The 15,597-nt window shown below is 48.1% G+C and overlaps 1 protein-coding gene across 1 annotated transcript in view; it reads right to left on the bottom strand.

The window, feature by feature from the left end:
* Positions 1-15,597, bottom strand: part of LOC101646635 (protein farnesyltransferase subunit beta) — an 80,609-nt gene that overhangs the window by 9,690 nt on the left and 55,322 nt on the right. The window contains exons 8-9 of the mRNA XM_004698654.2: positions 6,851-6,980; positions 3,279-3,411 (exon numbers count right to left, since the gene is read on the bottom strand). Coding sequence (XP_004698711.1) covers positions 3,279-3,411; positions 6,851-6,980 — 263 coding nt within the window. The remainder of the gene's footprint in view (positions 1-3,278; positions 3,412-6,850; positions 6,981-15,597) is intronic.

Here is a 15,597-nt window from a genome sequence, read left to right on the forward strand (position 1 = left end):
CACATGCGTGCGCACACACACCACCCCCACAGTGACATCACACTGCATTCCAAAGGTCCCTTCATCTAAGAAATCAAGAGTCTTTCCCAACAGTAACTGACATGCAGCCCAATGTCCCAGGAAGAGAAACACAGGCTTAAGGTCCGCCTCACAGAACACACAAGGAGATGGTAATTGCTCCCCCACCGTTTAGTGCTGTCCTAAATGAAATCATGCACCGCTTCTCGGCAGGCTCTGGCATTCCTGTGACAGTAAGTCACCGGCACGGAACCCTGGCAGTCACCTCGTGAGTCAGGGGATACCCTGGCTTCAGGTCTGCTTCTGTGCCCATCTTTTTTTTTTAAAGTTAGCAATATGATCATCGCCCCTTAAAAATGTATTACTCCTACTTTAGTAAATAATACATTGATCATATTAATAAATATTATAATTAATGTAAAATACAAGAAGCTGCAGCAAAATGCATGAGGCTATAAAAGAAAAGGGCAGGCCGGAGTCCCCGTTGCTGCCCCTCGTTTACACTGCGGTCTTCCACACTGCCCTTCAAGAAGTGCAGAATCACGGGAGGGTCTGCTTTCCCACACCCCCGCCCCACCCAACGCAGGCTGCTATTAGGGTTTTCAGTCGCTGCCAATCTGATAAGAAAAATGAACAGCGCCCCACTGTTCTCAATGTGCATTTCTCTTAACTGCAAGCGAACCGGACACCTTCCTGTGCGGGTCACAGGGGGCGGTGGTGCTTACGTCTCTGTTGCCAGCCAGTCTGCCCTCCTCCCCACTCCCCACTCCCAGGGGATCCCGCGTGACAAGTCACTGAAACTCCCTGTCCTTTGTGTCCTCATCTGTAAAATGGGGACAGCAATCGACTTCTTTCACAGGGCTGCTCGGAGGGTCTGAGAAGTGGCCAGGCTCCGGGCCTGGGCGCCCCCAGCAGTGCGAGTAGAGGGGAACCAACACTGTTTCAGGGGCCTGCCCGGCCTCCTCCTGGCCTTCCTTTTCCACTGATGTGCATGCTTCTGCTGCTGCTGCTTCTTAATGTGAGTTTCCCAGCTCTGCTACTTGTCCCTGTTCGTGGTTTCCGTTCTGTCGACTGTAACTTTCATTGTTTTGTTTTCCCCAAGAAACATCCATCTGTTAGCTGTAGGAAAATTAAAGCTACAAAGCACAAAAGATGGAAAACCGCCATCCCCTGTAATTCCATGCCCAGATACTTTCTATGAAGGTCTCCTCTCCACGAAAAATGGGATTGCACACAGACTTCCTGGAAACCTGGCTTCGGGGTGCCTTTTAGCATCTGACTCCCAAGGTCAGCATTTGGCCCACTACTCAAAACATGCCCCTCTGATCCAGCCAGGCCCCTAGCTGTTCCAATCCCACTGACTCCAAGGAGGTAAAACTTCTTCGCAGGACCAGCACAGGCCTCTCCTGGGTGAAGAAAATGGCAGAAGCGCCCGAGGAACAGGCAGACTTTTCCACAGAGGGGCTTCCAAAGTGCCTAGTCCCCCAGAGCTGGTGAAGGGGTGGAACGGCCCCAGCTGTCCCAGACAGACGCTGGCAGGGAGCGCTCTGCAAGAGCTTTGTGCAGCAGACTTTGCTGGCCAGGGGCAGACCAGGAAGTGGCTGCTAGCTGCACCAGGTGCTCAGCCTCACCAGTTCCAAATAAAGCGATCACTGAAACAGAATGACCAAGTTCATTCTGGGCTTGGAAACATACTTTCAGGGAACTGTGGCTTCCCTGCTGGTGGCTGAGCCAGGAACTGGGCCGGCTCCCGAGTTAGGGGAGTCTGTGTGGCAGAGCCTGGGCTGAGGGTGACCGAGGTGGAGAAATCTCAAGATACACGTGGCCGGCCAGGCAACAGGAAGGCAAGAACGAGTCTCTGTTTGCTCCAAGGATGGGGCATCGAGGGCAGCCACAACTCCAAGAAGCCAAATGCAATTAAGAAACCAATGAATGGGCTCAGAAGCAGCAGCCAAGTAAGAAAAAGGGGAGGTGGGGCATTAAAAAAAAGAATCTCGTCTTTGATATTCACACAATGAATTACTCAACTCCTCCCTCGGGATCATGAATGAGTCTCCCTTCAGCTGGTCCACCATGAAGTTCCCCTCTCCCACTGGCTTAACAGAGACACCAGGTTCTGACACTGAGTAAAGGAGGAGGAGGATTCAGGAGGAAGCAGGCAGCCTGAGGACAGAAGGAAGTTCCTGTCACTTGGTTCAGAATAGGATTAATGTCAATGGTCCACTGAAGGATGCTCACTGGAGGCAAGGCAATCAAGCAACAAGGGAGGAGGGAGAGGGAGAGGAAGAGGGAGACTGACTCCAGGGAATGGGCTCACAATGGGCTCCAGGGAATGGTGCTATCTGTAGCTGAGTACTAACTGGAAAGAGTTCTTCATCTCCCCAACAGGGAGAATGGGTTTCTCCGCCCGAATTTGAGAGCGGAGCTCTCTGGCACTTGCTCAGCGAATGGGGAGCCAAGCCTTTTGCTGGCAGCCAGCCTGCAGCGAGCTAGACCTGCTAGGTTTGCTCTCAGAGAGGTCTGGCTCCCTGCCTCTGGAGGCAACAGCCTCCGCTGTCACTCTGTGACTCTGAGTCAGGTGTGGGTTTTCAACAGGGCCAATAAGGGGCTCTGGGCTGAGAAGTGTCCCAAACCCAGTGGAGGTGACAGGCAACTTGGGGCCCAGGACAAGAGTGGGCTGGCCCCTCCAGATAACACTGAAGCAGTGAGCGCTCAGAGTTGCCCAAAGGGTGCTCACTCATTCCTGCCCTGGCAGCACAGTGTTGGCTCTGGGGCAGGCTCTTCACCTCCCACGTGGCAGACCCAGGTCGCTCCCAGCCAGTGCACAGAAGCATGGCCACCTCCCATTCGTCAGTGGAGGGGTGCATGTGCTGCTCTGATTCTGCATAGGTAAACTAAGGTAGCCTGGTGATCTACATCTGAAAACCAGTCAATGACAACACGATGGATCATAAGGGTCCCATTCACAACCAATCATGGCACAGGATTGGGTAGCTTTTGATACCACTATGCATGGGCCCCCAGGAATAGCAAAAACCCATTTTTGGCTGTTACCCCAGGTGGAGGGTACAACAGTCCCCAGCCAGTGGCACTGAAACTGCATGTGTACACACCAAGGCAGGAGGGTCCAGGCGGGCGGGCTCTGCCAACATTAAGGATGGACAGGCTGGTTTCAAATGGTAAACTAACACTCTGGCTTCCTGATGTGGTTGGCTGATCGGGGAAGAAATGCAGGCCCTGCTGACAGCCGCTGGACTCACCTTGGGCATGCAGTGCTCGATGGAGCAGGGGCAGAAGGCCCGCCTGCCAGAAGGAGTAACAGCCGTCCACCAGCTTGTTGCAGCGGCCTTGAAATCCACCTTCAAAGCGCATCTGCCGGCTCGTCACCCATTGCTGAGGGAGACACAGACAGGAGAGGTGGGAGAGGGTTGAGTGAGACACAAACCCAATAGGACAAGATCTCCAGTGGGGGCAGGAGGGAGGCTTCCCATGGTCTGGCCTGTTGGCACTTGAGTTTGGGTTACTGGCTCTCGTACTATCCTTCCTGTCCCTCGCTGCCACCAGAGCTGGCCTAGGACATTTAAGTGGACCCTTTGGAAGCACCCAGCATGCTCTTGGCTCAGTTCCTCTGTTCCAGCTCCTCCTGGCCGTCCGAGAACGACTGCAGTCCTACCCCAACCAGGGACAGGGTCAGTACCGAGCAGACAATAAGCTACCACGTTCCAAATCGGTGCTGGTACCCAGAGAAGAGGCAAAGTTTGTGTATGGAGGGGGACCTGCAGATGTCTCTTTAATGAGCAGCGAGGTTTATGGAGGAAATGTGCAGGCTAGCCATCCGCGGCCTATTTCTCATCACTTTTCTCTGCCCAGGGAATTGTATCAAGAGGAGAGCCATGGAGTCTCACACTAGCCCATCAGATGGCCTCAAGCTGTTCTTGTATTTTTCATCGGCATGCCAGGCGTCCCAGCAAGCCCCTGGCAGGCCTGGGTTTGGAAGCCAGCTGTCTGATAACCAGGCGCTAGCTCTGTCCCTGCTCTGCTTCTCTAAGGCAAGCCGGCTGGCTGAAATACGGAAATCCTGGCCAGGTGAAGCTACGCAATCGCTCTTGATGTTGCCTAGTGGTCACGCATGATACCACCATCCCTCCTTTATCTCCACGGTTCCTCCACACACCAGACTACTGAGATCAAGATGGGGTTGGCCTGTAGGCATGAGCAGAGCCAACTGGCCGGGCAGATAACGATGCTTCCCTTTCCCCTCCTACCCTTGGGGGCAGTTCTGACGACCAGCCACTGACTCACAGGACCTCCTGCCTGAACTGAGAGGGTACCGATGGGGTATTCCCTAGGCCAAGACCCTCAACGTAGCTACTAGAGAGCTTTATGAAAGAGGGCCATCCAAGGTCAAATGGTTAGGAAGAGGTACAGGCAGGCTTAAAAGCCCCCGTGTTGCTATTAGGATATGCGGTTAGCTGCTGTCGAAACAGCTATGACTCAAGGCGTCCCTATGTACAACACAGGGTCAGACGATCAGGACCCGTGGGCAGATTTTCAGAAAGAGGCCGCGGGGCTTTTCCTTCCACCGCCCGATTATCTCAGCCTGGAAGCTCTGCTGAAACCTTGTCTGGCAACAGAGCAGCACCAAGTGACAAGAGGTGGCTGCACAGGAGGTACGTCCGCCGGGAATCAAACCCAGCATTTCCCCACGGAAGGCAAGGCTTGCCAGCTCTCCATCCCCGGAAGCACCATCAATCTCTTTGAGATCCACAGGGCTAAGAAACGGCTAGGGATTCGAAAGTCTACTTAGGCTTCACTCCTTGATTAGCAGAGCAGATTTAAAAGGCCTGCTTGCCCTCACTGTCCAGAGCCTGCTGTTTGGGCACGAGCCCAGGGAGAGGAGCAGGCCACGTGTGGGAGCTGCCTCAAGAGCAGGACACACTCCTCTGGTTCCTTGTCACAGTGACAGGAACACCAGTGACGCTCACACTGGCCTCCATGATGGGACCCTGGCATCCCAACTGGACGGCAAACTGAATGTCAGTGCCGCAGTCCAGCCCCCTTGCTCGGAGGACATGGTTAGGGAGCGTCTGCTCCTCAGAAAACACAAGAGGAAACACATTCTCTCCTTGGTAGCTGTGGGGTGTCTGTGTGTGCTCCAGGCCTCCAGGGACAGTGATCCCACCACCCTAACTGCTGTTTTCCATTCCTTCGGAATGCGGCGGAGCTTGCTGTCCAGGCACAAACAACGAGGCAGCATCTCTCACTCCTGCCACGGAGTCTGCTCGAAGTCGTAAGGACCCTGCAGGACAAGGTGGAAGCACTTCAGTGGGTGTCTGAGGCTGTCATTTTACAGGAGTAGAAAGCCTCATCTTTCTCCTGGGGAGTAGCTTGTGGTTTTGAACTGTTGACTTTGTGGTTAACAGCCCAGTGGGTAACCCCTATGCTATCAGGGTGGCCTTTAGAACTCAAATAGTCAATAGCATGGTTGGTGTGGTCGTTACATAATCTCCTGTCACCTTGCGAAGGGGTCGCAGCTTGATGACCTCATTTGGAGGTTCAAAGGAGATAAATAGCTCACTGGAAGGCAGACACTCTCTGCTTGGTCTTTCTGCTAACAAGTCACATGGAGCTACACTGATGCAGCCAGAGCCCTGGAACTGGAGGAGCCACAAAGAGACCCACGCCAGCGCTGAGATGCTTCCATCACCACTGGATCTGTTAGGTAGTTAGAACAGGGACGAACGTGTCCAGGATCCATGCTCAGAAAGTCCAGCTCCTAGCCAGGAAGGGGCGGTACACCTGGATTGGCCCATCTAGGCCAGGTGAATTTAACTCAGCCAGTGGGGTCAACCAGTATCATCAGCCCTGTGGAGAAACTGAAAAGCCAGAATCCAGAGAATCCAGGGCCGTGCAGCCCCTTCTGCTCCTCACGCTGCCCCTCGGAGGCCGTGCAGCACCTCCGCTGGCTGCAGGACGCCACGTGCCGGGTGAAGTGCCCTGAGGTGCCTGTGTACACCTGAAACGGCTATCTTTTCTAAAACTCATGTGGATCACAATCCAGGCTTTGGAGTGAATTCCTTCTCGCGAAGCCAAGGACTGAGGTATTTCTTCCACAAGGGAGATCTAACAGATCCACAAGACTCTCCACCCACTGGCCTGAGATCCTCCTGCATTCAGCATCACTGCACGTGCTGCGTGGGTCGGAAGAGGAATTTATGGACTAGTATTGGCATACGTGGTAATGTCAGATTTATGGACTTGATCTGGACTGGGCTGGATTGTTTTCTTAATGTACAATTGCTCTTTAATATAAAGTTCTCTCTTACACATGAGTGTCTCTGGATTTGTTTTTCTGGTCAACCCAGACTAACACAGTAGGTGATAGAAACTTGACTTCAAAACACTTTCGGAAACTCTTCTCATAACCGTTTCTCCTAGGAATTCTTCCCCAGACACAAGACACCCTTTAGTTCTAGACGAACGAATTCTGAAGACAGCACCCTTCTTGGAGTGTGACTCAAGGAACTGAGAGAGGTGCTCGTTGGCACATGCATGAGTTATTCAAGCAAAGTCCGGAGCCTGCTTAGCACACTCCCAAGGAAGTTCTGAGCAGGAAGGAAGGAGGGAGTCAAAACTGGAAGCAGATGTTCCCCGAACTCCACTTTCTCCTCCTACTGCTGAGCATCCAAACTCTGCAACCAGAGCTTCCTTCCAGGATTTGCACTTTGGAATTCTGCTATCCCTTCCCATAGCCAACTCCCCCTCACCATGGAAAACCTGCGGGTCCAGGTCCACTGAGGCCTGAGAGGAAGATGGCCTGACAGACACTTACTAATAAGCCCTTCAGGTTTAAGGAACGTTCCTTCTTGAGGATTACCAAGGCAGCCAGGCCACAGAAAGTATAGCCGCCATGAGCTTCCATGCCGGGCACGCCGCCAATTCCGCCTTCCCAATTCTGACACCTAAGAGGAGGGGGAGGAACAAAGCAGATGGTGTGGTCAGTTTCCGCTCAGTCTCAAGGAACTGGCCATTAGGTGAGTGGACGACCACAAGGGCAGGCCCTCTCTTGGTTCCAAAGACGGCGCTCATTCAGATGGGAGGATAGGTGTAACAGAAAAATCTATATAAAAACAGCTCCTCAAATTGTCACTTAGGGGAAAAAACTAAGATTATCCATATGGTATACTAACCATCAAGCTAAAAACTACACTTTTTGAAAAACATAACTGTTGACTTGGGTCATCTCTGTATGTACATCTTGTGACATTTGTCCCCTTTCCACTGCTTTTTTCCAAAAGTTCCATAATGTCCTTATACCAGGAGACCAGAAGAACTAGAGGGTGCCTCGTGCCTCTTACTGGGCATTCCAATGAAGATTCTAGAGAAATGCTCGCAGAGGGTGAACAACTGTCTGGAGACCACCTTTAAGCCTTAAACCAAAAATATCCCAAGTTTAAATTGATGAGTCAAATGAAGGTCTGCTTTGAGACCTACCTCTTTAAAAAACCACTTATGTGGGATTAAACTGATGAGAGACACTGGAGAGATGAGAGGAGATCTTTAGGGGCAGAGAGTTTATGTTCCGTCGGGAGGAGCCGCTTGGAAGGAGGGTGAGGACAGTTACACAGCTTAAGAAGGTGGTCGGTGTCACCCGACTGTGCACATAAAGCCCTGCCCTGAGCTATGTGTGCTCTGCATATTCGCAACAAAATGAAATGTAAATAAACGCGTTGTAAAATCTGTGTGTTTAGACACATATCTAAACAACAAAAAATAAATTTTATCTTTAAAAACTAAAATTTGAATAATATTCAGTTTATTCATTTATTGCTACTGTTGTTAATATTTGGGGTTAGGCTGTAATTTAAGAGTGTATTCTCTAAACTGATGGTGCCCAGCTATCAAAAGATACAGCATCTGGGGTCTTAAAGGCTTGTGGTTAAACAAGCGGCCATCTAGTAGAGGAGCAACAAAGCCTACATGGAAGAAGCACGCCAGCCTGTGTGATCACGAGGTGTCGACGGGAACAGGTATCAGAAGTTCAAAAGTATGCAACCAACTCACTGTGAAAGGGCGTGGATGCAATAGAGACCCCAAACTCACCTACAAGACAATTGGACAGTCTCTCTTACAAGGGCCACAAGAAAGGATGATAAATCTAGGGTGCTACAGTATGGCACTGATGAAGCATATAAGTATCTGCTAGTTTTTGGAGGCTTTTTAAAAAATCATTTTATTGGGGGCTCATTAAAATCCAGACATGAATTGTATCAAACACATTTGCACATATGTTGCCATCATTTTCTAAACATTTTCTTTCTACTTGAGCCCTTGGTATCAGCTCTTCTTTTTCCCCCCTTCGCCCACCCTCACGAACCCTTGATCAATTATAAATTATTATTTTCATATCCTACACCATCTTCTGCCTCCCTTTACCCACGTTTCTGTTGTTAGCCCCCCAACCCCCAGGGTGGGGTTGTTATATAGTCGGTTCCCCGGTTCTCCCTCTTCTCCCCTGACCTCCCCCCTACCCTCATGGTATTATTGTTACTCCCATGACTGTTCCAGAGGGGTTATCTGTCCTGGATTCCGTGTACCAGAGCTCCTATCTGTTCCAGTGTACATGCGCGACCTAGCCAGATGTGTAAGGTAGAACTGGGGTCATGATAGTGGGGAGGAGGAAGCATTAAAGGACTAAAGGAATGTTGTTTCGTTGGTACTATGCTGGACCCTGGCTGACTCGTTCCTTCCTTGTGACCCACCATCTGTGAGGGGATGTCCAATTGTCTACAGATGGTCTCCACTCCAACCCCCATCATTTGCATCAATATATTTGTTTATTTGGGGGCTTCTGATGCCTGATACCTGATCCCGTCAACACCTCGTAATCACACAGGCTGGTTAACCACTAGTTTTAAAAATACTTTCTCTCCTCACTATTAAGGACATTTGTTTTACCTCATGAACCATGTTAGATTTGAGTATGTTCATTTGTGTATTTAAGATTGTTCCGTACATGAAAGTCAAGACACAGAGCTCTGCAGAAAGCGCAGCAGTCACAGCTCCCTGCGGGGACAGGAAGAGAGGGGAGAGCGAGGGGGATGGAGTGGAGAGCATCGATGGGTGGATGACGCCCCTGGATGGGACTGAACAGCAGCAGTGTACGTGAATGGATATATTGGATTGTGTAAGATACGCCAATAAAACTATTATTGTTAAAGTGTATTTTCTACTCATAAAAACATGTTCAATCTTTGCCCGGCAATATGTTATTCCTAGGAATTATAGTTTAATCAAAAGATTAAACTATAAGATTTTTAACTGCATTCCCATTTATAACAGTGAAATATTAGAAACAATTTGTTAGAAGCTCAACAATAGGGAACTGATTATACAATAAGGCTTCAAAAAGTTCATGGAAAATGGAATTAAAAGTTTTTTCACAAACTTTCTGAAGCCCCTTATTACAAAGTATGGCTCATCTGCACAGCAGACTACCACCCCGTTAGTATGAGTTTAATGCTACAGAAATGTACTGATTTCTTAAGCATGACCGGAAAAAATATTCCAAGGACATGATATGAAGGAAGCTATAACATTGTAATGTACTTCATGATTGCATTTCAAAAATTCTGGAAATGGTTATCTCTTGGAGGTAGCACTACAAGTGACTTCAGTTTTCTTCTTTTTGCTTGTAATATCATGTCTTGTCTTTGAAAGTAGAGAAGTTTCTCTCAGGCGCACATTTGTATAACAACGCACATTTGTATAAAAACTTTCTTTGCACCCTCTCTCGGCCTGGAGCCACATTCCCTCTAGGTCTGACTGCCCTTGACCCAAGCAGTGGGAGGTGCGCAGGAGAATGAACGTGTACGCTGCGTTGGGGCTCCGATTCTGAGCAAAGGGCTATGAAAGGCAGTGACAGCTCCAAATTCCTTTGCAGAGTCTAAGCTTCCGCTGAATCCTTTCTGATCATTAGCCAAGGATGGAGATCATCTGACCCTCGGACAGAGTGAGTGCCACGGAAAGTAGATGACCTGCACTCCTCGCCAGGCAGCCCTGGGAGGGGCCGGCTCTCTGAGGGGCTCGCCTAGGTGTGTCCTCAATGGAGGTCACCTGATTGAGGACAGTACACGCATGAGTCATGCCCTATCAGTCTTGCCCTACTACCTTGGTGGCAAGGCCCAGGACCAAGCTTGTAAATTCTTCTATATATTATGTCCCAATCACAGTCCTGTTCCTTCTCCGGTAGCCCCACCTATAACGGAGCTGTATCGACCTGCCACCAGCCAGGACTTTGTGATCGTTTCCTTTGTGTTCCATGCCTTATCTTCAGCAGCTGTGTGGCTATGAATAAATACTTGGGCATCATTTTGACCTCCTGGTGGTGGCCTTCCTCATCCAGATGATGTGTTTGTGTCTTCGTCCCTTTTAAGACTTAATCAATGTTCCCCTTAAATTATATTTGAGATTGGGGCTTCTTTAGGACTTTAAGATAAAGGCAAAAAAAAAAAAAAGATAAAGGCAAGAGCTAGTACAGCAGCCAGGTGGGAGCAGCAGTCCTAGCTGTCTTGCAGGCCCAGAGGCCTCGCCCTGGGGGAACTCCAGGGTCTGTTCTGGAAGGGCCCCAGCCCAGGTAGGGGGGCCAGTGTCAACAGTGAGCTCGAATTCTGTGGAGATTCCTCAGCCTGGCCCCTTTCCAAGGCAAGATCGTGATACTTGGCTACCTGGAGAAGAGGAACAGCTGAAGTATGGATCTGATATGTGAAGAATTGGCCAGGGTCTTCTGAAATCTTTATCAATGTATTAAAGACTAATTTATTAATCTTTTTTTTTTCATTGAAAAGGTAACATCCATTTTTTAAATGCAAACAATATTAAAAATGTATACAATGAAAGTGTCTATGCTAATCCCTCAACAGCAGTGGCCACTGTCAGCTTAAGTCTTCGTCTCGCTCACACAGGCACCCCCTCACACTCTCTCGATACAGTGAGCTTCGAACTGGACCGCTAACCACAATCAGTAGTTACAAACCACCACCCGTTCTGCGGAAGGGAGAGGAGGCTTTCTACTGGGGTAGAGTTAGTCTTGGAAACTCGGGCAGTTCTACTCTGTCCGACAGGGTCGCTCTGAGTTGGAATCCACTGGATGGCAGTGGGTTTGCTGTATGGCCACAGGGATACATTCCAGCTCCCTCTCTGCTGTTCTGGGCATGGGGGCACATGCTAATACAGGTTCTTCTGCATCTTTCCGTTTCATGAATTTTGTGGAGTGTCTTCCGGCTGACATAATGGACTCAACACAAGAGCCCAGCAAAATAAAAGGCCAGGAATGAAAAACAAACAAAACCCCAAGGTAAAGAGAGCAAGCGAGGAACACTGAGACCAGAGAGAAGGAGGTTGTAAATGCTGGAAAGGAGAGGGATGGCCACCATTATTTACTGAGCAACAACTGGAGCTTCAAACTGGTGCGTTCCAGTTCGACACCCAGCTAAGAGCTCGTCCTTCCACCTGGAGCAAGACACTGAATAAAAATCTACTTGTCCACAAGATTCCCCAGGTGATTCTTACAGATGCCCAGTGTTATTAACATGTAGACTCTGGACTCAGGATATGGAGGGTGAGGGGTATGTGTGTGAGAATTCTCAGCAGGGGCCAAACCATAAGGAACCAGGTGGCAGTCCTGCTTAGGAGGAGGAGGGTCCTTAAAGCAAGAAGGGAGGGGGATGGGAAGTTGGGAAGAAGGCAACAACAACATGGGGACCCTCCAAGGGAAGACTGGAAGCAATTCTAAAAGGGGAATGGGTTTGCACTAGGGTGTGAGATTGTAAATTCACATCAGAATCTACCTGTTAGTGCTCCGGGGACCCCCTCTGGGATGGGAGAAGACAGGAGCTCAGGGCCAGGAAAGCCCGCACAGCTGAGAGCAGGAGGGGGTGCTACACTAAACAGGGACCGTAAGTCAGAGCCGAAACTCTGACCCCCAACACCCCCTCTCGCTGTGTTATGTTTCTTTCCGCAAGAATATTTCACAAAGCTGGAATCTAGAAGATCCCTTCAAAGCAAACAGGCAAGCCCAAGGAAAAGCCAGATACAGAGATTTTCTCCAATGAGAAGGCTGGATCCTAGCTCACACGCACACACAACTTGAGTGTGAACACTCAGCCTTTGAATACCAGATATCTCAGCAGTCGAGAGAGAGAGAGAGAGAGAGAGAGAGAGAGACAAGCAAATAAAATGAGCTCGGAGGAAATACTGGAGGAAGGAGACTTTAAAGGTTTGTATTTCTAGATAAAAGACTACACAAAATAAAAGCACTGCAAGGATGGAGCACCTGTGAAATGAAAACAGGAAAATATAATTTAAAAAACTGTATCCAGGGGCTAAAAATAAGCTCTGGAAAGCTGAAAATAGAGATTGCAGAAATAAAGCTCAATGAAAGGATTAAAAAATAAATGCTTTGGGAATCGCTTTAAAAAATACAAGGAATGCTAATAGATGGAAAACAGGTTTATAATTTTTTTTTAATTAGAAGAGGAAAAAAACCAATGAATTAGTACAACAAAGTTTCTTATAACTCAGGCACATGGGCTTCCGGACCCAAGGGCCTGCTGAGTGAGCAGCACAATGGATGACATCAGACCCCACCCCAAGACTGAATTCAAACAGCAACAATAAGCACTCCAACGGCTTCTAGAAAGAGGAGCGGTCAGGTAGGGACAAAGAAAATAAAAAATAAACATTTAAAATTAGGCTGGAAATCACAACAGCACAGGGAGGCAGTATAGCACAGAGGACACCTAACAGCCATGGTCCATTTACTGTCTTTGCACGTCATTATCAAAGTCAACATCCCACTGAGACAAGGCAAGGGAGCCAAGGTGGAGATTTGGACAGAACATGTATGGATTCCAGTAGACCATCTTGGGACTACATTTCTCCAAACCTCTTGCCATCCCCACCCCCACCCCGACCCCCAACACACACACACACACACACACACACACACACACACACAGAAAATTCCTGAGAATCTCTTCTGAGAGAATGCTTAAAAACACTAGGTGTGCAGCACATGGAAGACAACAAGAAATAACGAGGCCAGTCATGTTGGCTGGTAAGGTTCTCGTCCTCCTCCCAAAACCAAACCCATGGACACTATCATAGGACAGGGTAGAACTGTCCCTGAGGGTTTCCAAGATTGTAAATCTTTACGGGGGCAGAAAGCCTCTTTCTCCTGAGGGGCAGTTGGTGGTTTTGAACTTTGGACCTTGAGGTTAGTAACCCAAAGAATAATCACTAAGCCACCAGGGCTCCTTTCTTCCGTATCTAAATAACATTTTATTCTGGTGCCTACATCTTCCAAAAGTCAATCGTTTTCTTGGTAAGACAAGAGCCTGAATTCTGGTAACAACATCACTTGACATGTAGAGAAACACAACGAAGTTAATTAACGGTTCAAGGCACTCAACTAGTTAAAAGGCAAACTGGTGTTCGAACCCAGGCTGTCTGAGTTCCACATCCAGTAAGTGCCTAAAAATGCAGACAGCATAAACGCTGGACAAATTTTTTAAAATCCCCCTTAGAGTTCAGAATACTGGAAAACAAGTGGAAAGACTCTGATGGAGAAGGTAAACTTTGAGGCAACAGCAAGGAGTTAGTCCCTCCGCCTCCACCCTGGTGTGTGTGTGTTTGTCCACCTGGTTTACTGAGGATGGCCATAGCCTGACGCGCAAGGACCAGAAGCTGAAAGCACAACTGACCAGAGATGTGAATCAGTGCTTCCTGCAGGAATGACAGTTGGCAGTTTGAGTCTAACTAAAGCAGTTGAGCTTGGGGCAACGAAAGTATCAACACACAGTGGAGCAGCATAACTGAATCCAGTCTCTACAAACGTAGCGTTGATAATGTCCAGGATACAATCCAAAATTATGTGGCATATGAAGACGAAGGGAAATGTGACCCAGTTTCCGAGCAAAATCCAGCACATGCCAATCCCAAGAAACGAAACTGTTGAACTATCAACTAAGGATCTTAAAGCATCGACTTTATATAAGCCAGAAAAAAGATGAGACTTTCTACTCCTACAAAGATACAGTGTCTTGGAAACCGTAAGGGCAGCTGTCCTCTGTCCTCAAGGGTACTGTGAATGGGAATCAACCCGATGGCAGGAGCAGTAGCAATACTGTACGTACAGTACTAGACACATGGTACAGAACTGATCAGCGAGGTTAGGCAAAATACATGTCATGAATAAAAGGATGAGAAAAATGAGGACCTAATGTCGGGGGGTTAAATGGAGAGAAAATGTTTTGAGAAACGATGTACAAATGCGCTTTACACAATTGATGTGTGTATGGATTGGGATAACAGTTGTATGAGCCCCTAATAAAATGTTAAAAAAGAAAGAAAAAAAAAAAAAAGGATGAGAAATTTCAGGTAAAAATCAGAATATAGAAAAGAACCACACCCAATCAGTCCAGTTTGAAAATGTAATGCTCTCAACCTCTAAACTACCTCACTACAGAGCACTACAAGTAAAAGATGTCAGCCTTATGATTAATAATGACACTGAAGGTTGAAGAAATAGAACGAACTCACAGCCTTTGAGTTACTTCCAACTCATAATGACCCTACTGAACAGGGGAGAATTGGCTCAGGATTTCCCAGGCTGTCGACCTTAGAGAAGCAGCCAGCTTCAGAAAGCAAATGTTTTGAGAATGATGGCAACAAATGTACAAATGTGCTTGGTACAGTGGATGTATGTATGGATTGTGGTGAGTTGTACGAGCCCCAATAAAATGATAAACAACAACAAAAAAGAAGCTGCCGGCTTCCCCTTTCTCCCAGGCAGCACTGTTGGGTTCTACCTACTTACTTTCTAGCCAAGCACTTTAATCACTGTGCTGCTACCAGGGCTCCTTCAGGTAACACAGCAGCACTTGCAAATTTTTGACAAAATTAACAGTTTACTGTATATAGTCTTGTGTAAGCCGAGTTTTTCAGCACAATTTTGATGCAGTTTTTGGGGTAAAATTACAGGAGGTGCCTCGGTTGATATTCAGGTCAGCTTATACTAGAGTATATACAGTATGCAATTTCCAACTTAGAATTCCTGACCTAAATGAACTATCAAGTCAGGTAACAGACTAGAACAAAGACACATGGAAAACCTGAAAAACGCCCTTTTCCAACATCTATTGGTGGATGTACTTCTTTAAAATACGTAAATCAAACAAGGGAGGCAGGAGCTTCAACAAAGCAGAGCAGTGAAGCGAATTGCATGCTGAAAGGAAGCTGCTCCTGCATCCTTGCTGGGCAGCAAGCTGAGCGCAATCTGTCCAGACCCATGCAGGAGGGCAGGACGGAGACCTCCAGGAAGGAACACACACACACACACACACACACACACTCACACTCACTCACATTCGCAGGCATACACACTGAAGGGGTCCACGGTATTATGATGAGTTTTATAGTTCTGGCAAAAAATTTAGGAACGGATTCATGACACGTGAGTATGAACACATACTGTATACACTCGTGTAGATGAGTTTTTCAGCACATTTAAAAAAATTT

The sequence above is a fragment of the Echinops telfairi genome, unplaced genomic scaffold, assembly GCF_000313985.2.
Source record: "Echinops telfairi isolate 266 unplaced genomic scaffold, ASM31398v2 ScPeMD7_18;HRSCAF=68, whole genome shotgun sequence".
In the NCBI taxonomy this organism is placed as follows: domain Eukaryota; kingdom Metazoa; phylum Chordata; class Mammalia; order Afrosoricida; family Tenrecidae; genus Echinops; species Echinops telfairi.